The 27,887-nt window shown below is 35.7% G+C and overlaps 1 protein-coding gene and 1 long non-coding RNA gene across 5 annotated transcripts in view; one reads left to right on the top strand and one right to left on the bottom strand.

The window, feature by feature from the left end:
• The window catches only part of grip2b (glutamate receptor interacting protein 2b), a 155,952-nt gene extending 128,457 nt beyond the window's left edge, over positions 1-27,495 (bottom strand). For 2 of the 4 annotated variants that reach the window (XM_051907198.1, XM_051907199.1), the window contains exon 1: positions 4,690-4,824. In XM_051907198.1, coding sequence (XP_051763158.1) covers positions 4,690-4,744 — 55 coding nt within the window. In that variant the 5' untranslated portion in view covers positions 4,745-4,824. Of the gene's footprint in view, positions 1-4,689; positions 4,825-22,048 lie in introns of those variants that run through there. The other 2 variants (XM_051907196.1, XM_051907197.1) reach the window with 2 other exon arrangements.
• Positions 4,974-13,415, top strand: LOC127519726 (uncharacterized). Its single transcript, XR_007931868.1, has 2 exons — positions 4,974-5,126; positions 12,026-13,415. It is a non-coding gene; the product is annotated as an uncharacterized LOC127519726 (long non-coding RNA).
• Positions 27,496-27,887: the final 392 nt, after the last annotated feature.

The raw sequence follows: 27,887 nt of genomic DNA, 5'->3' as shown, positions 1-27,887 counted from the left end.
TGGATGATCACTTTTTAATAAGTGATCTGTTTTCCCCTCATTCTGTCTCTGGTTTAACATCTCTGGTTTAAGTTATTTCACATCACACTTTATCTCTTGTTAGCATTTTATTGGGCTTAAAAATGCTAACAAGCCAAAGAATTACTCTGAAAAAGACTTAAAAGTATGTGAGGTTTTATACTGTATAAAAATGAGCTAGCATGCTGTATGTGCAGTGAAACATATGCCACCAAAAATAGCTGTTTCCTTTCTCTTGTTAAGCCTTGCCCTGGGCCAACACCATCGCCACACTGACAACAATATCATTAAAAAATAATTGTTACAGCAAACATTCTTTCTCTGTGCTAAATACCTTTTCTGTGCTAAAATCATTTACTTTGATAAACACATAAAAGAGCACAGTTGTTGGCTTCTAGCCATATTTACAACTCCCATTTGCAATTTAATGAAAACACCATCTCACTCTTGACTGAGTGTGAGAAAGGTTTGGGTCATGTTTTAATTTACTGAAATGATTTCAGATTAACACAGACTAACAAAATACAAGAGGTCCTTTGAATATTGACTCTTTGTGACTACAAACAATTAACCTGTCAGTCAAAGGATTTGTTACGCTTACGACTTACACTAGAGACAAAACAAAAGCACAAATCTTTTGAGCTCTCTTTCCCAGTACAAGACTTTTTCAAACTTTCCCATCCATGAACTTTAGGTAGACACAATAAACCAATTTCAAAGGCAAATGCACTTTATGATGAATGTAAACAATAACATCTTCAAACAATGTTATGCAATCTTTTTGCCTTGCATACATTCCCTTAGCAGAAATACCTGCACAATGGTGAGTGAATGAAAGTGTGCAGAGCGAGGCCCCTAAAGCATTCCCAGGTAGTCAAATAATACATGTGCGAGAAAGCAATAAATCACCCACATCTGGCAACATTCTCTATGCTAGCGACTTGTGACATGGATCAAAAGGAAGAGCTTTTGTTTGTACTCATTATCCAGGGCCTTGTAGCTTTCATTTTCTCAAAAAAAAAAAAAAAAAAAAACCTGCACCATGCAAATACCCTCAACATGTATGTCCTTTTGTTGAAAAAACAGGGAATGGATGTACTGTGCAAGGTCTCCTATGAGCCACTTACAAATGAAGATCTAGACACTTCCATCTTTCATCTCCTCACTTTAATCTGCCTCTTATTCCATCTTCTTCAATCAGTTGCTGTTCAGAATTCTAGCGTTAACAACGTAGCCATGTAAATCTTTGCAATTTCAATCCTTAAATGTACTTTCATCCTCCATACTCATAATATTGGGATGAAAGGTCAGTCAGTCGGGATGGAGACTATCTTCATCTTTCTCACTATCATACTTTTCTTTGATCTGTTCTTTGCTTCTCAGAACTTTTGCCAATGAAGGCAAAAACTCGAATTACATGAAAAACAGTGGTGCAGTGCACAGTGCACTGCAAATAATTACTTTCTTAATTAGTAATTAGTATTTTTTGTTAAAAACCTAAAGCCTCTTTAAAACAAGTACTTAAGTACTTACAAATACTTAAATTTAATTTTAATTCCTATAGTTTTCAGATATTATATACTGAATGATATATCATGAATTTATTTTTCATAACCCACTGCCAAATATTTTTTCTCTTATTTTAAACATTACTTTAAGTTTATTCATGCTTAAAACAAGAAGAAAATAAAATAAAGAAAATAAAAATTAAGATATATTCTCTGAAAACATGTCTTCATGGACAAAATAAACTTCTTTTTTATTTTTAAGGGGCCATTCAGACATTTGCATTTAAAAACGCAAGGCGCAAGTCAGTGGAGTGAAAAAACGTGACACAAGTTGAACTTATTTTAACTTTAGCGCCGCATTTTTAAAATGCCGCGTCATGCACGAGGTGCAAAAGACGCATGGTGCAATGGTCAAACACGTCCGTCTTGCGTGTTTACATTGAAAAACAATGGAAAGTAGTGCAGTGGAATGGAAAAATGCATTCTGTGTGAATGGCCCCTAAGACGATTAGACATTTTTAACTGAAAATAAATAACAAAAAAAAAATAAAGAAAATTAGCAGTTCGCCCAGTAGTCCTAGCTGATTTCCTGAAAGGCAGGTAGGTAGGTTTTTGCTGTCAAAGTTATAGGATTTACACAACTGTCTACAATCTTTCAACAATGGTTTCTATATCCCTGGTGAAAAATATAACCATAATTCAATGTGACGTAGGGGTGTAACAATACCCTCATGTCATGATTTGATACATATCACGATACTGAACTCCTGATACGATATTATTGCGATACTCCAAGACATATGGTAAAAGGTTAACAAAAAATGTACTGTTGATTAAAATGCTAAATTTGGTGTTACATTAGGGGTGGAAATGAATAGGTTTGGACTTGGTGCTGGTATTGTAACCCAATGCACAGGACAATGGTAACACAAGAATAAACATATTCATGATTCTGAAGCTGAAAATACAGAATTATTTTAGACAAATATGTTTGCACTCTGTCACTGACTAGATATGTTTAAAATAATGTAGGCCACTTTTTACTGGTAACATAAGACATTTAGCATTATCAGGACCCACAAATATTCCCCCATTGCATTATTATACATTATATTTAACATTATATATAGTAGTTTAATGTAGAACTGACACTAAAACTCTGTGAACTTGAATTTTTTCCCCTCACACAATAATTTTCATTTTGGGTGAACTATACACAATACAGAGTGTCACTATCCACGATACATATTGTTGCATTTTTGTATTGCGATATATTGTGACACGATATATTGTTACACCCCTAATGTGACGTGTATCTTCTTAAAGAATGTGAATAGGATATCAAGTTACACAAAGCTAAAAAAGCCACTCTAATATAATTGTAAGTCTACAGCCTGCTGCTTTCAGTTAGTATCTTGGCTGCATAGTTAAATTGAGTGAGAAGTTGATTTTCAGCTTGAAATCTCAAGTGCAGTCAGTCTAGTCTCAGCATTTTTATCAAGCTCGTCCTGAGCCCACCTCTCCATACATGAATCCAATGAAACTGTCATGGCTGATCAATCCTCTCAGATTAAATTTCCAGGCTTCTCTAGATAGAGTCTTCATGAAGCTAGCACATATTCATTGACAAATAAACCCAGAATATTTCAGAGTTTTACGATTTCCTAGAGCTTGGATAAAGCATGTGGACTAGGAAAGAAATGTTACTGCGCAAAAAAAAAACAAAAAAAAAAAAAACAAATTGGGCCTGTGGTACTCATGTGATTTGAGTCCCAATCCATGAAATTCCCTTCATCTATCATTCGTTCACTTGGACACTGGAAACAGCATGGTTTTATTGGTTCAATCTAAAGCCTTTCCCATGCACCCAATTTGTGGCCATTACATCATTAATCACTTTATGATTGTGTTCAACATGTTCCTAGCATTGTTCCCAGCTGCCCAAATCTATTTGCCTCTATATGACTAGATGGCGAAGTGGGATTCATTGTGTGTGGCCAACAGCTTCTTTTGTCTGAGTATATAATGTGTCAGTTTGAGGAATGGCCATGAAGAAATTGATAACTTGAGAATAACAATGTTGATTTTCGAAGAAAAAATTGATTATGCAAACCAGAAAATGGAAAAGGCACAAGGAAAGAGTAGGAACCCCAGAGAAAGCTCATGCGTATCACCCACCATTGATACATGAACATGTAAACTTGAACTTCCGCCAAGGACCAGAACACTGAAACTATTTGCACCCCCCCACACAAGCTTGCCATCAACAGCTGGTGTTGCTTCTACAGTCTTGAACTTTTGTAGGCATTGCTTTATTGATTTCTTGCATAGTAGCTTAAGGCTAGAGATCCCAAGATGCATAAAAACGAGCTCTTCTAAACGGATGGATCAGAAGAAGTGTCAAACTTATTGGCTTCATATCTGCCCAGGCCTGTTAAATTTAAGATCACAGCCTAGAGCGGTTTATACATTTGCGAGTACTATAAGTGAACTGTACACAGTTATATAGACAACTGTACATGAAAAGTTTGTATTTGTTGCCATGCTGGCAAAATAAAGAGGTTAATGAGTACAACAAAACAAAAAAGAGAGAGAAAATTTTAGCACAACACTAAGATGCTTTTAAGTTTTGTAGTCAAAAACAAGCAGTTAATCACACCCATCTGCAAAATCGTGCCTGTACCGTCACTATAAAGTGTGAAGGCCTTTTAATTCTAGACTAAAAATATCACTCACTGTAATGAAGCGTTAATGAATAGAAATGATAAACATGTGAGCACTCTTGCCATTAAGAATAAATTATAAATAAGCCAATCATTAAAAAAATAAGATCAGAAGAGGTTTATCAATACGGCAAACACAACTCAAGCACTCACAAGCACACCTTAAGTATCACCATTCTTGGATTTTAAAAGGATGTTCACTACAGCTTTTTGATTGGCTTTCCTGGTTCTTGAAAAAAAAAAAAAAAAAAAAAAAAAAAGCATACTAAACAAGCCTGACCTCAAGTTTCAAAAATCAGTAGACAAGGCAATATTACATACACACAAGACAGACAGTTAATTACATACCCTAATTACACAGTAATCCTGAAACTAAACACTTGGAAAGGTTCAGACCCCCATCCCAAAAGCTTGTGTTAAAGTGGTGCATTGCACAATACCCTTGATCCTGCGTCTGATGACCCCCATCCGGCACTTGAGCGAAACGGAAAACATATCCTCCTCTTACCGCCTCCTCTCCTCTTCAGCGACTCATCGTTGGAAGGAAAAAAAAGAGAGGGAGAGGGGAAAATAGCTCCAAAGCACTGTGGTAGGAGTCACATGGCACTCTCAGGAGCAGTCCGCCACTCCACAAAGGCAGGGAGACAAAACAAGAAAAGGCAATTTCTCATTCTCTACCTCTCTACACGTTACATACCCATCCTAGCTGAGGAAAGTTGTGGCGCTCTCAGGCAAGGCGGCATCTGTCAGAATGACAGAGCGAGTGAGGGAGTAAAAAAAACGAGCCTGGGAACAAACGAGTTGTTTGAGTTCCTGCCAAAGAACACCTCGGCATCTGAATGCTTCCTTGTCATGTCTTTGGATCGGTACAAGAACGGTAATCAATATTTATAACTCCTTATCTTTTCCGACATCGCTACCTCCTTTTGCAGTATTCTTCTCCTTTTTTTTCTTCTCGAATCCTCTAGTGCGCTACTTGCCCTTCGTCTTTTTCGCACTCTTGATCACTTTTTTTCTGTCTCTATCATTTTCTCTTTCTAGCGCACATGCACAACCGGTAACACTGAAAAGCTTTTGGGAATTGAATAGAATTACTCCTCTCTTTTCCCATATTGGAATTCTACTATAATTAATCACAGCAGCACCGAGTTGATCGCTCCATGTAATACAGCGGTGGTTAAAGGATGATAGCAATACTCCACACAATGCATCAGCTTCATTACATTCCTAATAAGTGAAGCAGTGTGGTGTAGATGTACTGTATGGGGTAGGAAAGAATGCAACTGCACTTTGTGGATACAAAAGTGTACTTGCTTGCATTGTACTAAATATAAGTGCAGCATACAAGTTGCTAACTACAACTGTAAACCAAAACAGCTTAGGAATCAATTAAGGAGCCATTGGATCCCATAAGGGGAAAAAAAATAGGGCCAAATTATTTTTTTAAGTGCCACAAAAGAATAAGTGTTTTCATTTTGTTTTCATTTTCATGTGTTGTCACGTCTGCCCTCCTTTTACAGATTTTTACAGACTTTTTACAGATGTCCTGGGAACTAAAATTCACTAAAAGTAGGAAATGAATTGCTTTTCCAACTTGCATACAATCACAAAGAATAGTTCTTTACACAGAATCTGAACCAGTGTCACAGACCATGATAATGTCAACATTATTTGGCAAATGAGTATAGTTTGGCCTCCTCCTAATGCATCCTATAAACATTGTTGTCTTGCACACACCTAATCTATTTTTTCTTCATTAGTAATATCTGAGAGGTAAATTTGGTGAAAGGTAGCTCTTCACATGCAATTATATGGGCGGTGTTTTTAGCTCCTCCATTCCTTCTCATATAGACAACAAGTTAAGTAAAAATATAAGGATCATGTGATATATAGTGCATATATTTAGCAAAATGCCCCTTTCTATAGTTATTTTTTCTAGCTAACTAACGTGTTTATGAGCATTGAATGGCTTTTCTGAGGTAAATTTGACATTATTGTTCTTAAGCTGTTTTATACAAACAGCTTTCCAAGGTTGAAATGCTGACTGAGGGATCTGTCAGGCCACATTGAAGACTGCCAAAACAACATTTATTGCTTGTATTTCATGATAAAATTGACAGAATTTGAAAGCTGAAAGTTTAATTGTTTACTAAAATTAACAAACACATTAAAAGTGACATTTAAAACACATAAAGGTGAGAGTTAAGTACAAATCTCACTGCAATTATGGATGGCTACATTACTAATAATGTGAAGTTCAGGTAGTAGTCTAACAGAAAACAGCAAAGATTAAAAGATATTGAGAATAAGAATCCATATCAGTATCAATTAAAAACAAGAATTGTTAACGATTAGTTCGCGTCCACACAGCTGACGATTATCTGTTGTAGTTTATCACATTGTATGCACGAAATAGACACTGGCCTCCTACACTTTTACAGTGTTCATTCATTGACACATCTACATCATTTTCTATGTCTCTCATGCTGGCACAGCCATCGGCATTGTTACTCGATAGAGATGAGGGTTATGAAAAAACCTGATATTTTTCGTTTTGACATGCATTTCTGACGTGGAAAGCCGATCCTCGCTCTTCCCGTGCGTATTTTGGCGCTCAAACTCAGCGAGGTTTTTTTCCACTGCAACTTTGCTGATCGTCATCTCATTTTTATTACATCAACACAACAAAAGATGTGATGGGCTACTCTTCACAGAACATGCAAGTAAAAAGGCACACGATTTTAATCATAACATTTAAATTTATATTGTTGCCAATTTCGATCTCAGCAAAAATATCACTTTTGGTCGCAAATGTGACAGTTTTTTCTATCTGGAGCCCTGCTTCATTAGTAGGATGACACTTCTGCATAATAATGGTTTCTAAAATAAAATGCTACCTAGAGAGGCATGACTTTTAATCATGATTTAAGGAGTTCCCCTGGGCTCTGTACATGGCCCAATTAAATTCTGTAACATGGAATGTATGCTTTGGGATTTAAATAGATTTCACGTAGGACATACTTTAAATTTATTAAAAGGCAATTTTGATGCAATAAACATCCAGATAAACCGACAAGATAAACTAATAAAGCATGACTTCATGTAGCATAGTGTATTCAGTGTCACATTAACACAAACCAGAGGCATTAACTATGTGATACTAAAGCATATTACTGAACTTTCTCACCTTCTTTCATTTTTTCCTCATTCTAAGACACCTACACATAAAACACACCACATAGTTCTTCATAATTAAAGAAAGATATGTAAATTATTGGTGCTTTTAACTAAAACATTAATTAGCTGCCTATAGTACCCCATATTCACATTGTCTTTTGATGTGCGGCACTTACCTGAAATCTTAGTCCAGATACGTATTTTTTTATGCAATATATCATATGCATTTCAAGTTCATATACAAGCATAATGAAAAACAATAAAATCATGAGACACTAACTATAACGATTAACTGATATTTCTTTGCTTCAAGCTCATACATTCATTTTTAATGTAACATTATAATTGCTGTGTAATATAATATTGTTTTAAATCTACATCATGTGTTACACTGAGAAATGAGAACAACTAAATGATGGATGTCAGTAGATATTTTCTTTCATCTTAAGAAGAGAGCACACTTAACAAATTCCATTTTGCTCATCAAGAGGCTAACACAATTGCCCAGAGATTATCTTTCTCAAATATTACATTTTGTTGACTAAAAAAGAAATCTAACTAAGAAAAAGATAAAGTTCACAGACTATCACAATACACAGTTATGTTATTGCACTTTTTAAAAAAAACAAAACATGGTGATCAATTAACTTGATCTCGGCCATTATTTGCAATTATTATTATGCCTCAGGAACACCAGATCTGCTTTATCTAGATTCTGCAAAGAGCTAAAAACATCATTGTCTATGATGCATCTCCAGTCAATTAAATGCCATACATAATCATACAGTACTTCAAAAAAGTACATAAATGCAGAAGCAAATGCTTGGCCAATGTTACATATAGTCACCTATATAAGGCTGAAGTTAAAATACTTTATACTATTCTGTCATAATATGCCAAGACATTTATATGAAATTTATGTAGAGTATTTTCCAGGCATTATCATTCCTTCAGACCTGGACAAGTGACCCAAAAGATCTCAAATGGCCAAATAAAAAAAAATATATAAAAAAAAACCTTGTAGAGCAACATTAGCAACAATCACAATAGCAAACCCAACTGTGAATTTAAGGCAGATTACAGCATACAAATCCTAAAACAGATAAATGAATTGAATGAGGAAAACATTGCTGTACGTCAGTTATGAAAGCAAAACATCTTTGAAAGATTTTGCTGTCAGTACGCCCACTTCTCTCATTCTTTTATAAAAGTGATGGCCCTGTTTCATATCACTTTATTAAAAAATAAACTGTTATATAACGTCCTTCAGCTCATAATTAATTCTACCTCTTCCCCTGAGTGCAACACTTGACAAACAATAGAAATGAAACAAAAGTAAATTAATCATTTGTATGAAACAAACTATGTCAATTCTTTTCATAATTACTCCAAAAAGAGGTATTTTACAGAAGCTGTGATACATTAATAATTGTGTTTTCGCAAGGTAAAACATCAAATTTCCATCTGCTAGTGCAGCGATGCAGCTTTGTGCTGCTAATAAGGTGATGAACAGCTTTCTTTTGTTTTTTAAAAAGCATCTCAACTTCCAGTTTTCCATGCTACAGTTATTTTTTCCTGCATACAACTTGTAAGGTGTTGGTTCCACTAGTTTTGTTTCTTTTAAACTTTTTTTATACCACTACTTCACAGATTTCCCCATTTCCACAGTTTTAAGGTAACCGTATTGCCTCTAAAATTGAAAGATTTGTGTTTTTTCCTTCTTTTTACTGCAAAGAAAATATAGCTGCATTTTGATCTCTGGGCTTGCTGTGTAATTTACTTGTAAACTGATTAAAATGCATGCTTGCCGCCCACCCCAAGAAAAAGCAGACCAAAAACTAGGCCATTTCCAGAATAGCAGCATTCAGGCCTATTCTGTGCTACATAATAAAGTTGCCAAATAGAAAATGATTCAGCCATTAATAAAGCATGTGTATGCTTTCTTGTTATATGACTGTTTTTTTTAACTCTTTATAAATTAGTGCTAAGCGATATAGATACAGCCACTGTAGCAAAGTATATTCAAAATGCTTCATGTAAAAGATAAATTTTTTATATGTATTTAATTTATCCAATTAAAAATAAATCTAATTAACTAACTAAATTTATAACCATTTTAATTAAACATATTCATACATTTAATGTGGCATGTTCAGTAAACAATTTTGGGGTGACGATGCAAATGAATCAATGAATCAGAGTTTTTGATTCCGTTAAATGGACACTCTGAACACATTCACAGAAATCAATTTAAAATGACCGACTCTAATACTACAGCTTTTGTGTTACTTGAGTTTAAATGGTGCTATTAAAATATATTTGTCCTAATGCTCTTATACTTTTCAGACAAGAAAGGATCAAGTAACTTAAGTGTTAAAATAAATTATAGCAGTATTCACAATGTTGCCAGCCACGTTGTGCATCTTTCTCTCTGTTTCCTTTCCTCCCTTTAAACTTGCTTGATCTCTTCCTCTTTTCTCATGAGACATTGTGTTGTATAGATGAAACTGTCACATTATACACAGTAAACAATAAGAACACAAAAAAACAATAGTTTACTCTAGATCCTGAAACAGATGCTGCATCATTTCTCTAATGAGGATGGTGGTTCAGCCCACGTCTCTGCAGTGAGGACGCAGTGGTAAGAGAACCGTTGTGCTCCTACATGTCCTGCTTTAACGCTGAGACTATCGGCTATCAGACTTAATGGAGAAAGTCTGTTCGGTAATGATATGGAGGAACCAAGGTGAATGTCATTGGCGGCTCCCTGATATCGATCTATGAGTGGCCATAGCTGATTTTGGGGGGAGGATATGTGTAGAAGTTTAGGGAAAAAAGTTTATTTCCAGTCTTGCAAATGACCGTTTTCATGGAGTTATTATGTGTAATATATACATATTATATAAAAATAGCTATCGTCGCTGTCAGGCGGAAACCTTGCATCTCCAAAAACTAATAGATGTGCAGAACGTGATTTCACCAACATCTTTGTTGATCCTGGAACAACATTCCAATCAACCAATCAGATTTGAGGAATAAGTTTACAGTTTATTTCAAGTTTAGGCTTAGGTGCATCTACATCAGTTTTATTTAACTATCATTTCCTTCTGATTTTAGGGACAAGTTATCGGTAGGGTTAGGGGTAAGGATATGGTTAGGATAAAATATTGATTGATAAAATATGTTGATCCAGGAACACGTCTAACTCTGCAAAATCAGGAAGTGCAATAGAAGGCCTTAACACCAACCCGACTAGCGGCAACGAAAGCCGACTATGTTGTCGCCTCAAGTCGGCTGCGTCGGGGGAAAAAATGTGCTTGAACACACCGAAAGAACTTCAGACGACTGTCAACTAGCACGCGCGTTCTGCGCCTGCGTATGAAGGAGATAACTGTCTATTTAAGCAGATATGTTTGTCTATATTCGTCATTCAAAATGGGAAAGCGAAACTAAGACTGCATGTATACAAACCATAAACAAAGCTGCGCTTACTTACCGTTTTGTATATCAATCATGCTGATCACGTTCTTTTTTCCACTCCACTCATGTTATTATGAAAATATTTGTGCATTCGAGTGCTCAGGTAAGATGACGTAAAATTAGAACAAGCTTCTGTCTGTGCTGTCATGACTTGTTTGCTTGCTTTCATAACTTTTGCTTATACTCTCGTGAACTGACTGGTTTGCTATACTGAACAGCCAATCAGAGTTCTCTCTCTCGCCGACGGCCCGACAAAAAAAGCAGACGAGGACCAACTTCAGCTGATGGTGCAGAACACACTGAGGAAACTTAGTCGGCCGACGCACAAAAACTGCCCGACGGCCGACCGTTGGCTTGGTGTGTTCCGGGCTATACTTACCCAGTTGATCGATTAAATTGCAATTTTTTTTTGTATTTACAAGTCTTCTGCAATGCTATATTTGAATATGAAAATTAAGCATTATCTAATTAAATAAGCTCTAATTTGTATAAATCTCCAGAACAGAAATCTGAACATTGGATAAATACAGGTTCAAGATTTTCATTTTGTTGACAGGAGATTTTGAATATATCTTTTTATGACTCCATAAATCAGAAAATAGTCAAAAGCTAGAGAAGAAAAAAAATCACAAAAACAGGCAAATTATATATAAACAAAACCCTCTGTAAGAACTTTCAGAATATAGATAGAAATAAAACTGTAAAGTTAGGTTTATGAAAAAAAACTCATTTTGAGAAAATGGCAATTAAATATAGAAATAGATGTGCAAAGTGCAAAAAAAAAAAAAAAAAAAAAAATGAACACTTAAAAGTGTATTTTGGTTGTGTACTTTTCACTAGTCTGAAATAACACATTATGAAATGCCAAATTGCCCAAAATATCAAAATTGACCAGCTGCATGAAAAATGTTTTGCCTACAGTGTCTTAGTTTAACATTACATTTAAGAAAATAAAAATACATTTAAATTTGGACTAAATTCATAAATTGTGTAACTTTTTCTATAAAATTTGTTGTCAATTTGTCTTCTGTTCTATTTTACCTAAAGTCCTGTAGATTGTGCAAATAAAGTGCATCATTAAGGAAACTTCATTCTTCTCTTCACTTGATTCACATTCAGGTTCTCCACTCATTCCTCCATATTCCCATCTTCAATTATCCCTGAGCTAAAGACCTCATACTCTGATGCAACTGCATGAAACAGCAGTTAGACGCTAATCTGTTGCTTTTATCCAACACATTCTGGAAATTGAGAATTATTGATATGCTCTGAACTGCCGTCATTAACAACTGGATGTGAGGAATTCTGATGAATATCAGAAAAAAAGTGAGACCTCAACCACCCCCATCCTAACATCATGTTGCCGCCCATTCAGACTCTGTTTGTTCATGCTGTCGGCAAGTTTATTGAATTCCCTTGACAAAGGTTGAATATCAGAGTGGAGATCAGTCATGTACAAGAGCTGGATTGCTCTCACAGTGAGTGAATCGCAGCTCTTTGATCCGAGCTTCTGGCTACTCGCTCCCTGCCGCCGTGACAAAAGAGACTTGTGGGATTCTGTACTTCACACCACAGAAAGACAAACAGAGACCTGCAGCCTAGAGGAAGATCCCAGTGTTTTGTACAGGCGCTTCTTTGAAAGTGATCCTTTTGCTAGGAAGACAGAAGAGAATTCAAAAGATTGAGAAGAACAACATAAAAGAAGAATGGAGAACGAAGTCAATGTCTGCCCGTCCAACCGAGCGCCAATATGCTACAATATTTATGACAGAAATGATTATGAGAAACTGTTGGAGAAAAAAATGGCACATTTCTGGATTGTGCAACAAAGCTACGGCGATGAATACTTTGAAGCTTTGAAAGTGTCAGAACGTATTTTATAAAAACAACAGTTTGAGTCTTGGATCACTATAAAGTTGACAACTAGAACACGCTCAAGTTGCATCTTCATCTTCTTAGGTGCATTTTAAAGGCTGACGGGTGTATTGTGTAATACATATTGAGAGAAATATCAAATTGAGAGAAACTTCATTCATGTAGCCAGATAAAGGTGTCAGTTAAACTATAGCTAAAAGTAGTTAGCTACACTGCAAGCTGACAGCCAAAAAACTTCTTAAGTGGACAATATCTTTTAAAATATATCCCTGCTGAAAAGAAGTGCTGCAACAATGTCAAGTATGTGAAAAATAATTTGTTTTTTGAACATTCAAGCATACAAAGCTATTCTAGTAGAGGATAAAAACAAAATCAAGTATTTGTAAAAGAGCATAACATGGCCTTTTTAACAACCCAAGTTACAGTGACAGTATCAAACTCAAACTGTTAAATGTTACACTAAATGCAACCTAAAAAAATGTAATATTCAGTTATTTTTACTGTACTTATAATTTATGTCAAGTATTATGCTATAAATGCCACTGACTCAGTGATTCCTTTTTGAATCTGTTCATTTATAACTATCCAAACAAACCGACTGAATAAACCAACTGGCCAACTAAAATGAATCAAACTTTCCAGCACTACATAAGAGAGAGCCATTTAGGACAAACTGATTCACTAGAATTAAAGGATTAGTTCACTTTAAAATGAAAATTACTCACCCTCAAGCCATTCTAGGTGTATATGACTTTCTTCTTTCTGATGAACACAATCGGAGTTGTATTAATAAATATCCAAGCTTTATAATGGCAGTGAATGGGAAATGAGTATGAAGCTCAAGAAAGTGCATCCAGACTGCTTTCCGTATTCAACTTACGAAAAAAGTGTAAAACTAACGCAGTTCAAAACAGTTACGCTATGTCCTACGCCATCCGTATTCAAATTAAGAAAAAAGAATTTCTGTAAATTGAATACAGAAGGCGTTCTGGCAGAAGTTATAGATATTTTACTTTATAACTTGTTAAATATGGATATTTTTCTTACACAAATGCATCGCCAACATGCGATTCAAAATTAATTTCTAGCCACTGTTTGTCTGATATTAAAGACACAACACTCAAGACTGCTGGAAATGAGCAATGAGACAAGAAGAGGGTTCATTTCTTAAAACTCTCTTTTAATATTGCTTCAGAGATTTTATCTCTGGAATCTGGATATAAAGGCAGGTGAAATCAAGATTTAAAGTGCTGATCTTTTTGTATTGCAGTGCAGGATACAAATAAGGTCACATTGTTGCTGAATGCACATTGAAAATGTTCTTAAAACCAAAAAAAAAAAAAAAAGCAAAAGTGATTATAAAGAACTGCTAGACAACACGCCAAATGAAAAAGGACATTCGATTTCCAAGCTTCTCAAGCTGCCTTTTCATCGAGTCCTTGCAGCTTTGTGCCATTTCATTCAGAAATGAAAGAAGAGATGACAGGAGGCTTCGTTTACTAGCAGGATCCTGTAATCCTGTCAGCACTCAACAGTATGTCATCTCGCACTTCCCGTGCCTCACACTTATCGCTTAGGGGACAAGCTGTGAGTGGAGGAACGAAGCCGCTGTGTTCCTCCAACAAAATTTAAAAAGGAGCAACTTTGCAGATTTTCAGATTAGCTAAAAAGGTGGTCATAAAAGCTAGTTTTGTCGCTTAATTCTGTCAAAAATTAGGCAACTAATGAGACTGTCCTTCTCCAAAAAACGACCCTATAGGTTGTTTTTTCAAGCACCTTATTACGACCTATATTTACATTTTAAAGTCATGCGCCCTCTAGCTGGCGTAAAAATAATGACAATGTCGTGTTACGTCTGTTGTCATGAAATGATGTATGACTGTTGTTACCAATCAAAATGCATGTTCATTTAAATGCAATGTGTGGATTTTTTACACGGTCCCTTACCCGCCATTTGTCCTATTTCCATTTAGCAAAACTAATTTATTTTATTAACGACTACACCTACCCCAACCCTAAACCTACCCTTAGTGATTTATAGTGCACATACACTTTATGAGTACATGCGTTCCAATATCCATTAATTACATGTATTCAAATATTATATCTTAAATGGAAATCATTTTTATAAAATGTAACATTAGGTCTTACAAGGTTTATGTTATCGCCAAAAAGCACAATGTGTGCGGATTTTTATATTTACTTGTGGATCCCTAATGTTGCAGTACCACTGTTAAGTAACTTCAGACCACATATGCTTCCATAAACGCCACAATACGTAATACTGAGTAAATTGCCAGTTACTTTTGCTGTGCCAATGTCAATATTTCGAACAAAAACACACGTAGTGTCTCCAAGCAACACACAGTAATGGAATCCCTAAATAAATCTTTGTTGAGTGAACGATTTAATGAATCACTCATAAATGCAGTCACTTGTTTGATTCCTGAATGATTCAGTGATTTGAATGAATAAGTTGAGTAAATGATTCAACAAATTGTTCATAAACACAGTGGCTGTGTCTGAAAAATCACACTCTCTTGAGTAGGTACTTATTTTGATTAAATACTTTGCGAGTGTTAAAAAAGTATGTTCTATATCGTATGAATTAATCCTACATTCACCATGTTGTCATTAACATGTGATAGCGTCAGTTGCATCACTTTAATGCTCTAATCCTCTCCCGTGTCCTCATGGGATAGTATAGTGTCCATCATATGCATACTTTTGAATCTCGCTGGAAGTAGTAGGTCATCCAGGTACTTTTTGCCTTGTCTTTTATGAGTACTGTGAATTCGGACAAGCTTCTGTTGTCACATACTGTTTTCTGCCTACTATATAGTAGCAAAGTATGCGATTTTGGACATAGCCACAGTCAATTGTTTAATTCCTGAATGAATCAATGTTTTGAACCAATCGGTTGATTAAATGATTCAGTGAATCACTCATAAATCCAGTCACCTAATTGTTTTTGAACAAATTGGTTGGTTGAATGATTCGATGTTGGTGCCACCTATTGGTGTAAATATGTAGCTTGCAGAAAAGGTCAAAATCCCTGTCACTAAAGCTCATGCTGTCTAATAACATTTTTGGCCTTCTATGCTTTTTTATAGGTTTGAGTTGGGACTCAAACTTAGGTCACCTGAAGCACTGCTGCGCTATGTGTCAGAGTGCTGCAATAAGGTTATGACAAATATATTGTTTTATATAAATAATCAATTGCTTTGAAGCAATTTTAAATTTGAGGCATATAGATTACTTAAAAACTAACAGACATCTAAAAAGACAAAAAGTCCACTGATTTTCAGTCTAAATTTCATGGAAAGGCAACATGAAAAGTGCAGGGGAAAGAATAATTCTGCAACCTATGAATATTCAGAAGTAACTTAATTAAATTCGATGAACATTCCATTATCACGCTTCTGCAGATTTAATCTAGCAGCTGATGCATTCGCTCCATAAAACGAGGAACTCAAGGCCACGAATATATAAAATAATTGTTCAAATGAATGAATCAAAGCTAGAGAGAAAAGAAGAGTGGGGGAAAAAAAGCATGTACTCTGACCTAATTTCACTCAACACAAGCTGGATATGACTGTTATGATTGAATTAAGTCAAGTACTTGCAAATGAAGCTGTATTCATGGTTGGTAAGAGATGACATTCTTGCCATATTTATCTACCATTTTTTTGGCTCCATTTTGGGCAAAAATTCCTGTGGTTTCTCAGCAAGAGATCTCACTAATGTCTCAAACTGTTCTCAGACTCCAAAGTCTACAATTAAACACCAATGATTTCAATATGAATATAAACATTTCTTATTCATGTCCTATTTTAACTTCTCCTATAGACTGGTTCCAAAAAGTTCCAAGTCAAAGTTGATATTTCAATAACCGAGAATTCAAAGTCTCCTGAGGTATGAAATAGCAAACTCTGAGCAATAAAGAAACACCTTGCCTCATCTTAAACCCGATCAAAACCTCCTTACCTGTGAGATAAATCAAATCTAATATAATATTACTATACAGCACAGCTTTATAAAACAGGATTACTTATTTCCTGCAGCTCCAAATTGCAGGTAGCATTCATCATTCTATATTTCCTGTGAAATCAAATTTGTTCTTATCTCTTCTTAGAAATCTTTCAGACGCCTTCACCATTCCCATGATGCACCAGAAATCTGCTGGTTTTATATATATATATATATATAATATTTATTTTTTTATTTTTTTCCCCAGAATGTTGATGTTCTGTGAGATGTATCCGATGACATATCTGAAAAGCAAGTGACCGAAGGAATGTTGTCATTTCTCGATGTGTAGCGCTCATAAAATATTCAGGATACAGTGTGGGGTGTATTATATGCACTACCAAGGAATGAGACCACACTGACACACAAACTTGAAATCTTCAAAGGTCAAAGGCAACACTGGATTTGTGTCATATCGGCCTCTGGCTTCCCAAGAGATTCTGGTCTCATATTGTTTTCTTTGCTGCCCGATTTCACAGGATCATTGACCTGAAGAACTAGTAAAATGTACAGCTGAGACTGTGAACAAAAAAGAACACAAATCCTGCACAGTGCAAGAAAACATTGTTTGCCTTTAGAACACACTGGAAATATTTTTAATAATATTAATAATACTTATTTTATTTTTACTAATGTAAGATATACTTAAATATATATATATAAAATGTGTGTGTGTGTGTGTGTGTGTGTGGCTAAAATGAAGCATTACTTTGCAAAGCATTTTTATCTGCCATTTTTCTTATAGGACTTATTAAATTAAACAGTAATAAGATTAAAAACTGCGGAGACTGCAAATTAGAATAAAGACAAAAGCTTCTCAAAGTCAACTGAAGAGAGAAAAGCCTAATTTTGACTGATAAAATTACTGTAAGATAACAGAACTTTTCCTAACACATTCACTGTGGTACTGTGAATTTTTTTAGTTACAATCACTACAATGACCCAAATCAATATACAGTCGTGCTCAAAAGTTTAGTTTACCCCAGCTTGTGTATGAGTCCCTCAGTTGTTCTCAGTGTGAAAAGATAGATCTCAAAATCATACAGTCACTACTGCTTTAACTGCTTAGGACAAACAATGGACTCACAAAACAAAAAAACAGCTGTGGATCATCCATGACGACACACAGTATTAAGAATCAAGGGTATGTAAACTTTTGAATCGGGTTTTTATAAATTCAGCTATTTTATTTTTTTTTTTTTTTTGTCTTGTGGACTACATATAAACATCTTCTATGTAAAATATCTTAATCAGGACAATATTAAATAAAAAAACATGCATTTTGTGTGATCCCTCTTATTTTGCTATAATAATTAACATTTTTCAGGTTCTACAAGGGATATGTAAACTTTTGAGCACAATCTGTGTAAGGCTTCCATGGCCGTAGAATACGTTTAATAAAACTTAAATTGGTCCCCGCACTTTTTTTCAGGCAAGCGTGTTCACGTACAGGTTTTCAGGTTTTCATATGTGAATAAATCTAGATTTAGATTCAAAGAGGCAAGATAGTCTATGCATGATGTTTTATTCTTATCCAAAACGAGGTGATGTGAACATTATGAAGCGCTGGATTCGTAACTGCATACTCTTCCTACTTTTACCATATCTTTCTCAAAGCCAGAGGGGGCTCTCGTGCAGAAAGTCCAAAACAGACTCATTAAAGTAATAACTTAGGAAATCCCTTATACTGTATGGACAAAGGCATCCAGCTATAATATTCAGCTACTAGATACAATAAGCAGAAACGTTTTGACTGATGAAACGTGAAGACGTTAAACACAAGATTGCGACAATATGTTTAAGTGTGTTTTTCAAGCGATCTCTGGGTATTTTCATATCAATAAAGTAATAATGCAGTGCTAATTGACAGACTTTATTACAGTATAAAAACAATAAAATATATTTCTGCCTTATTCTGTGATTAAAAAATTGTATAAAATCCATGATGACTTAATGCACAACTGTCTGTAGAACATAAACCAATCATAAAATATTGACAATGTAGGAAAAAAAAAAATATTATAGAATACAAATTATTGGTGATTGTTCAGCAGTGTATTTGTCAATTAGACAAAGGTCAGAAAAATTTTTTTAAATTTTAATAATGTTTCACAATATGTCTATTTTAGTGTATTGTGTGTGTGTGTGTGTGTGTGTGTGTGTGTGTATATATTTACACACACACACACATATTATTTATATATATATATATATATATATATATATATATATATATATATAAATATGGCATTTCAAACACTAATCTAATGTATGTAAGTATTGCATAAGTTGTGTGTGTATGGATAATTAATACTTTATTAAAAACAGCACAAAGGCATCCAGCTATAATATTCAGCTGCTACAGATACAATAAGCAGAAACATTTTGACTGATGAAACACTAATCTAATGTTTCTGGAAGTATTGCATAAATTGTGTGTGTATGGATAATTCACACTTTATTAAAAACAGCAGTTATGAATTTCTGTGAATTTCATTCGATTTTAAATTCTGCTTCTTAAATTCTAATTCTGCATCCTGTTTGCTACAATAATTCTAAACTATTTCAAAATGCTCATTAAATGGTGGAATGCAAGGCAAATGGTGGAGTTGCTAAGGTACGACTGGCCAATAATGTTTTAAGGGGGGGCTTAAGGATTAAACAGATTTTGTTGGCATCAAACAAGTAAAGCCTAAAAGCTCAGAAGCAGAATGAAGGCTTTCTTTGTGAGTTACCAGTCTCTCTACCTCTTACAGCTTTCCTTTTGTAAGGTTAGGGAACAGTTCCCAGGTGCACTCGGTGTGTGTTCAGAGAGATGGGGTATATTTAGCACCCAGCTACTGAGCTGGAGCCGACTGCTATTTCTTTTTTGTCACACTGACTTCTTCCAAGTTACAAGAAACCGAGTCACTTCAGCTGCCATATTTAGACCTTACTTTGCTGTAATATAATCTATTTTAACATAGTCTGAGCCGATCGGCTGTGACTGGCACATTGAAAGCTTTTAAAACACTCACATCAACCTTTAGAGCTGTAGCGCAGAACAGCAACAACGTAATAGCCATTGAATCAAAGCAGGCCTGACTGGAAACTTGTACACAAGACATTGAAATGCGTTCCAGTTTGATGCGCAATTCCCATCGGAATAATTCACTGCTATTTGAGGACATTGTGTCTCTGGAACAGACACAGTGTTGCATTCAGACACAATATAATAGTGTTACCTAATAATACAGTTTTGCTTATAATTACAGAGTGGTGCAGGGTGCAAGACAGCCTCCCGTGTGTAAACGTGAGATGCCTCATTAAAGAGACAGGGCCTCTCGTGAATACATCAGAGAGTATATTACGCCAGGTTTTAAATAATATATCACATGTAAAGCAATGTAATCTTCCTGGAGTGAATGGAAGATGAAATATTTAAAAATGGTTCGAGATGTAACATATCTCATGTTATGCATCTAGTCCAGAGAAACACAAGAGAGATTGCATCATCTGGAACATTTGTATTTCTTGGGAGTAATTGGAATATACAACAAAAGTTAAAAAACAAAAAGATGTGCAAACAACTTCTTTCTAATGCCAGTTAGGCCTGTAGTAGATTGCACCATACTCAGAACATACTCAGATTGTGCTATGGAAATGGAATTTCATTTAACATATTAGTTTATGTATTTTTTTTATTGATCATGGCAGCATGAAATGATAAAGAGCATGTTATATCCAACTATGTAAACTTCCGTCAGTTTAATGAGCAGATTTAGGTGTTTGGATCACAGCGATGGAGTGACACTAAACAGTCCTAATAAAAATGCATCAGATTGCATTAAGAGCGATTTACACAAATTTTCAGCAACAAAGTTTGATCTGATTTTTGCATGCAATTTGTCCAATGCGGACCAATAACAGCAGAAGGGCTGAATGAAAATGCAGATACACTCTTTGACAGTATGTGGCGCTTATAGAGGAAATATATATACAAAACAAAGACCCTACTGTACCATATCAGTTTGTGAGCCCCACGATTGTAGTTTTATGTAACAGCAGTGGCTTTGGTCATGTGACCAAAAGTGCCTATCTTTTATAAACATGTCTCTGGAAAAAACAAATATGTCGCATTGACGGCATGCACACGTTTGTACTGGTCATGTTGGTTCATTCAAATTAAAAAGTTGTTTTTAAATTTGTTTTAAAATTCCATCATCATTTAATCAGCCTCTTGTCGTTTTCAAACCTGTATGACTTTTGTCCTTCAGTGGAACACAAAAGAAGATATTTTGAAGAATGTTTCAGCAGTTTTTTTTTTGTCCATACAATGAAAGTCAATGGGGCCCAAAACAACACTTGATTTCTACCCTGCTGACTTTCAATTGTATGACCAAAAAACATGACATTTTTCAAAATATCTTCTTTTGTATTCCACAAAAGAAACTCCTACAAAACTGGAATGACATGAGAGTTAGTAAATAATGAGAGAATTTTCATTTTTGGAATCCCTTTAACAAAATGCTAAAAACTTCAGAAAAAAAAAATGCAACAGGAACTGAAGACTTGGTACAATGATGTCCAGGAAATGATTTATGAAACCCTCATGAGATGAAAAGATAAAAAGATGTTGAAGGACAGATTCACCTCTTCCAAACAATTTGAACACAAAATCAATCATACAAACCTAAGTGTCTTCAAACTTCCTGGAGATAATAATGCACCGGTTAGTGCTCTTGTTAAAACAGCCATTACTCATGCTAGTCATAACTCAATGAAGAGTTACGATCTTTACTTAATTAACATCAGTGAAGCTTCACTGATCTCTGAAGACCCTACCATATCAAAAGCCAGAGAATAAACGACAACGAGTTGAGATGATAAATAAAATTGAGAATTATGATTGCGTCTCACGGAAACATCCATTTCATCAAATATTTAAAACCCTAATACAAAATCAATTTACCAGGAAAAACATTAGGAACGAGAAACCGCATCCTCTACATTAAGTTCAAGAGTTTCACCATTAATTCAATCTCTCTTCCCCTCAGAGGAAACATGATGATAATAATTGAAGCCAGACTGACAAAAAAAAGAGAGAGCGTTTTCTCTCCTCTGTGTATGTGGCAGAACACCACAGGTCAAAGTTAATATCAACCCCACAAAGCAGTAATGAAAAAAGGATTAGAGTGGGAGGAGGGGGAGACGGAGAGAGACAGAGCGAGAGAGAAAGTTTGCCAGGGGTGGTCTTACCGCTGATGCAAAGGCTGAGAGAGCACAGACTCTCCTCGCAGGTCTCCGGGCTCTCCGCCTCCCAATGAGACCCTCTTTCCCTTTTCCTGGGAGACATCTGTCTTACGATGTTTAAAACCCGGTTCACTCTATCCATCCTTCCCTTAGCTTTGCGTGACCGAATGTCCCACGATTCCACCCCAACGTGTCACATTAGACACGGAGAGTCTTCTGAACAAGCACGTTGAGGAGACGCTTTGGCTGTTAGGATGCTAAATTTACGCCTTTTTCATTTGACTTGCAACAAGCCAAGAAACGGGAACAGAGGGGGGAAAAAATAGAAAATATATCCCAGTTTGCCTCTCTCTCACTGTGAAGCTTTATCCCACTGCTTCCACAGCACAACTAGCAGTGAGTTGATCTTTTTTTACCTCCCTCCCTCTATCCAGCTTGCTCTCTCCGACTCGCTCACTCTAGCTTTCATCTTTTTCATGAGGGTCCTCTCTAATCAGCTAATAATACCTCATTAGAATTGGGAGAAAGAGGGGGATTAACCTTAGGATGGAGGATGGACTGACAGCTGTGAAGTGGCCACAGAGAAAGGTAAATCCACCTTGACAATGTAAAGACATCTAATTGGAGTTTTTTTGAAGTTTTTAGTCTATGTCTGTTAGCCTTGGAGCTACCTATATATGGCTAATGTACAGCTAAAAGTTGGGGAAATTAGCTTTTATCAGATATACACCTTTACAGTCTTTCTCTCTTGGGAAAACAGACAAACAATACTGATGAAATCATCTTGCACTTGGGGGCATAACCAAATATTTGACCGATCAAATGTTGTCTTCTCTCAAATACCGCCACATATTATCATTTTATTGGTCTGCTGGCTATTTTAAAAAGAGGCAGACCCTGCATCCGAATATACATACTTCTACTATAGTAGGTGAAAAGCGAGTAGTCCAAATTCGTAGTAGGTGAGTATAGGTGACAAACAGTATGTGAAAAGAGTAGTATGACCGAATTTTTAGTATTCATAAACAGTAGGTGAAAAGTTCATGGATGACCCTTTGAATTCGTAGTACACATAAAACAGTAGGAGAAAAACAGTATATGAAATGAGTAATATGTCCGAATTCGTATGCAAAACACAGTAGGCTAAAATTACCTGGATGACCTACTACATTTTGAATGGACACTTTACTATCCCATGAGGCTATGGGAGAGGAGTTATGAATGGCAGTGATGCAAATTACCTGGATGGAAATATTACGAATTACTACGAATTCGGACATACTTCTCATTTCACATACTGTTTGTCACCTTTTCGCCTACTATATAATAGGTAAGGATGCATATTCATATGCAGGGTCTGTCTCTTTTTAAAATTACCTGAATGACCTACTACTTCTGCCAAGATTCTGAAGTGCTCATTGAATGGACACTTTACTATCCCATGAGGCCACTGGTGAATGGCAGTGACGCAACTGATGCCGTAGATCACATGACAATGACAACAAGAGAAATGTACTACACCCGATTTCATTCATACTAAAAAATTCATCCTATATTGAACATACTTTTTTAACATTGCAAAGTTTGTTTCTCATTAAATGTAATACCTGCTTTAACAATATGCAATTAAGCTCTTCGATGTGAACTCATCCCAAACTTTTTGTTTTATCAGGAAGTAGGTCAACACAGGCAAGAAACTGTTTGTCAAGCCATTTCTTATGGCTTTTAAAACTGTTTTGTTAGATCAAATACTCTCTGGGTCAATGACATCCCTGTCACCAAACAGGAAGTCCCACCCCCAAACTCATGCCATCAGGTTGTTTAACTACCCACAAAATGATGTTGCTAATCGCCAACAAACGCAATGATGTTGGCAGCTGCCCTAACAAACAAGTGTTTGATTGATATGGCCCGAGAAGGCATTAATCTCTTTGTAATTCCCTTTAAGACATTTTAGGAAAATCATCTCTCAAGGAAATGCCACATCACGACTCTCTACACAGTTGTTCCCTCTGCATCCCTCCCACACAGAAGAAAAAGGGAAGGGGAGAGCCGAAGAGAGTGGCAGAGAGAAGAAAGCTCTTTAAATTAAGTATTAACATCATGTTCTCCAGAGGCCGTGGAAACACCCACAGGACACTGTGCTAATCTGACAAAGTGGCTGCATATGTAGGGAAAGAGTTCATTACCTATTTTCCTTCAAAAATAAAGCATAGTGAGGCACTGAAATCAAATCAGTCAGGACATTTGTCATTGTCCAATTGAATCAGAATTATGATTATCAAAAGTTATCAAAAAATATTTTCAGAGACCCCCTTGACCCCCAGAGACCCAAAATGTGTAAGGAACACTTTTCATTTAGCCAAAGCAGGTGGCTTTTCATTTATAAGATGTGATTTGTGAAGAAGCTTGCAATTTTTAGACCAAAAGTGAGCTTGAAGGTCCTAACCATCAGTGAGGCATAAGCAGATAATACAATAACATATGTATAAAATATGTATAAGATTAAGGTGCGTTCACATTTACCATTGCTCTGCGAAATTTTGTGGGCGAAATCCAGTCATTTCAATAGGAATCTGCATGTTTGGGAGTTTCGCGTGAGGGCAAAAAATTTTTTACTCATGTTCAAGGTCACACAAATTCACCGCACTGTCCAAGAGAAAGCAGATTGGTTTGAAAGCATGTGAGCAGTGCTTCATACATCGCTATATGATTGACAGTGGACCTTTTTTTGCCCACAAAATTTCACTAAAGAATCACTAATTTGACTGCACCTTTAGCCGTCAATTTGCCAAAATGTACAATAATTCATAAATGCCATGAGAGTGTGCTGGATCTTCTCTAGTCAATAGCCTCTTTTCCACCGTCGTGCCGAACAGAATGGTAAGGAGCGGTTCCAGTTGTGTTTCCACCGGAGCCTGGTACGGCACGGCACGATTACAAAAGCCGCTTTTCCACCGTCGGGCCGAACGGTTCCAGTTGTGTTTCCACTGGAGCCTGGTACGGCACGGCACGATTACAAACCGCTCTCAGCCCTGAATTCTCGGCACGTTTTTCTAACCGTGAAGTGACATTGCCACACAGGATTGGTCACGTGTCTGTTGCCTGGCTAACGTTGCCAGTTCTCCATAGCTCGCTCGTTCTATTTGAGCAACATAAACACAAATTAATCATAAAATTGAAAGAAATATCTAATCATTCTCCATAACGCGGCCATTATTTACATCTCATATCATAAGTAAACCATTGCGTTACCAAGGCAACGACAGACGCTTTTATATTACATTCCAAAGAGCGGCTGTTATCAGCCCCACAGTGGAAAATGAAACCGGAACCGTACCAGCTGGCCCAGAACAAACGAATGTTTGGAACGAATGATTCCGAATGGAAAGGTTACGCAATGAGAACCGTTCGGCCCGACGGTGGAAAAGCAGCTAAACATTAAGTACTTCAATTTGCAATTAGAGAAAGGGATCTTAACCCTTTGATGCAAAACATGGGTCTAAAATGACCCGACTGAGTTTTTATTTTCTATATCTTTGCAAGAAATTTATTTCATCATTCAGTATTCCAGGTATTCCTCACTGAACTTGTTTTTGATCATCACAAATTCTTATTTTCATTTTTCTTGTCTTACTTTTTGAATAAAAGTCATTTTTGTATCACTACCCTTCTAATGCATAACATGGGTCTAAATTGACCCGTATTCATTCCCTATGGTCAAAAATGACCCATATAGAAACCTTTCACATTTTTGCAAGTAGGAACATATTTACTGCAGAAAACTATTCACCTGCCATTCAAAATGGCTGCTTTTGTATATTTGATGCATGTCTTATTATTTATATATAATATTATTATTTTTTTAACCATAGAAAATATTTGCTATAAGTGGACATACTATTTGAATGTTAGGCCAAGGTTACCTTGACCTTGAAATCTATTACTAGAGAGAAAGAGAAACATTTCCAATACTATTAGCTTGCTTGCTCATGACATATTCTATTCTAGCTAGCTAATGTTAGCTAGGGCAACAAAATAAAAGTTTAAATATTACATATTTATATTTATATTACATACAATATTGTATATATCGTTGCTGTCAGGTGGAAACCTTGTATCTACATTTTTTTTTTTTTTTTGTCATAAATCAATGCTCTTGGTCACCCTTTATGTCTGTCAGTGTTCCTGAAAAGTAACAGTTTTGGACATACACAGCATTGGTCTAAAGTGACCTGACTGAGTTATTTTCTATATCGCATATAATCGCAAGAAAATAGGGGGATGCTCGCTCCAGTAAGACCCCTTTTCACTCAATTTATTGGACTGGGTCTAAGTGTTCTCTTCAGGGGACACATCAGTGGAGCTGGATTTACACCTACAACTCCAGATTGACCCTGTGGCACATAGTTTAGGTCATCAGCATCAGATATTTCTCTAAATCAGGACTAAGAATTGCCTCATCTTCCTCATCCTGTTCTGAATGCTGCATTTCAGCCATTTTAGTTCACCGGCCATACTAACACTCTGGATAAAGAAAATCAAAAGCACAAGAATATTTTCAAATGCACATCAAAACGTTGATCGAGTATATCCTTATTATATAACGTCACAGTCGGACAGAAACCTTGTATGTCCAAAACTGTTACCTTTCAGGAATACTGACAGACATAAAGGGTGACCAAGAGCATTGATTTATGACTAAAAATTATAAATGATGAAATATAATATATAGCCTATTGTATGAAATATAATAAGACTTTAATAAGACACGCATCAAATATACAAAAGCAGCTCTGTTGAGTTGTGAAATGTGTGGCAGGTTAATAGTTTTCTGCAGTAAATATGTTCTATATGGGAGATTTCTATATGGGTCATTTTTGACCCATGTGTGTAAAATTGATGTAGAAATACAAAAACTGTGTTTGTTTATAAATTAAGAAAGGGAAAATAAACATAATGATTTGTGGAAATCTAAAACAAGATATTTAATGAATACCTGGAATAAACAAATGATAAAATACATTTCTTTCAAAGATTCAGCAAAAACCACTCAGCCTTGATTGAAATAACAAAGGGAATGAATACGGGTCATTTTAGACCCATGTTATGCATTAGAAGGGGTTTGCATAGCTTATGCGTCAAAGGGTTAAAATAACTTGTTGATGTTTGTCAATACAATTTGTCAGTGTGATACTTTGGATGAACTTGAGATGACATTGAACTTTTTGAAGGTAATTAGTAATGAAAATGATTAGTTCCATTAGATCAACTCAACTTTATTTTATTCAAAGTGTTCTTTTTTATTTCTGTAGGTGTCATATCATATGATTTCCTGAAAGAAAAATGCACCAAATTATATATTAAAAAGTTTCAACCAGACATTTTCTTACTGTCTGTTTTCGAAATATCTGAGTGTCTTTTACTTCTGCTTAGCAAACTCTGCCTTACATACAGTAGTTAAAACTTTGTCAGGTCTGTTAGTTGGGTTTCAAGTTTTTGATAAATTATTCATAAAGAAGAATTTGTGTTGAGAATTTAGCTTCATAGACAATGACATTTCCCACAGCTAGCAAACAGCATCTCAAACTACTAGCATGAGGCAAAAAGCTCAATATGCCCAATTATGAAGTCTCTTTAAAACAAATGCATAAATAGTAGTGTTGAGAAGTAACCAACTGAAGGTAGCAATGCTAATTACATTTTTAAATAGCATGACAGTAGTTTGGCTGTTTTCAAAACAGTCTACTAACACTAGCTTGTGCCTAGCAGTGCAGCGATAAATGCTAAATCAGTACTACATCGTATTGCACATGCACCCTTAAATCAAGTGTGCCTTAATTTT

This window comes from Ctenopharyngodon idella, chromosome 10 (genome assembly GCF_019924925.1).
Source record: "Ctenopharyngodon idella isolate HZGC_01 chromosome 10, HZGC01, whole genome shotgun sequence".
NCBI lineage: Eukaryota > Metazoa > Chordata > Actinopteri > Cypriniformes > Xenocyprididae > Ctenopharyngodon > Ctenopharyngodon idella.
This window is presented reverse-complemented; position numbering and strand designations above follow the sequence as displayed.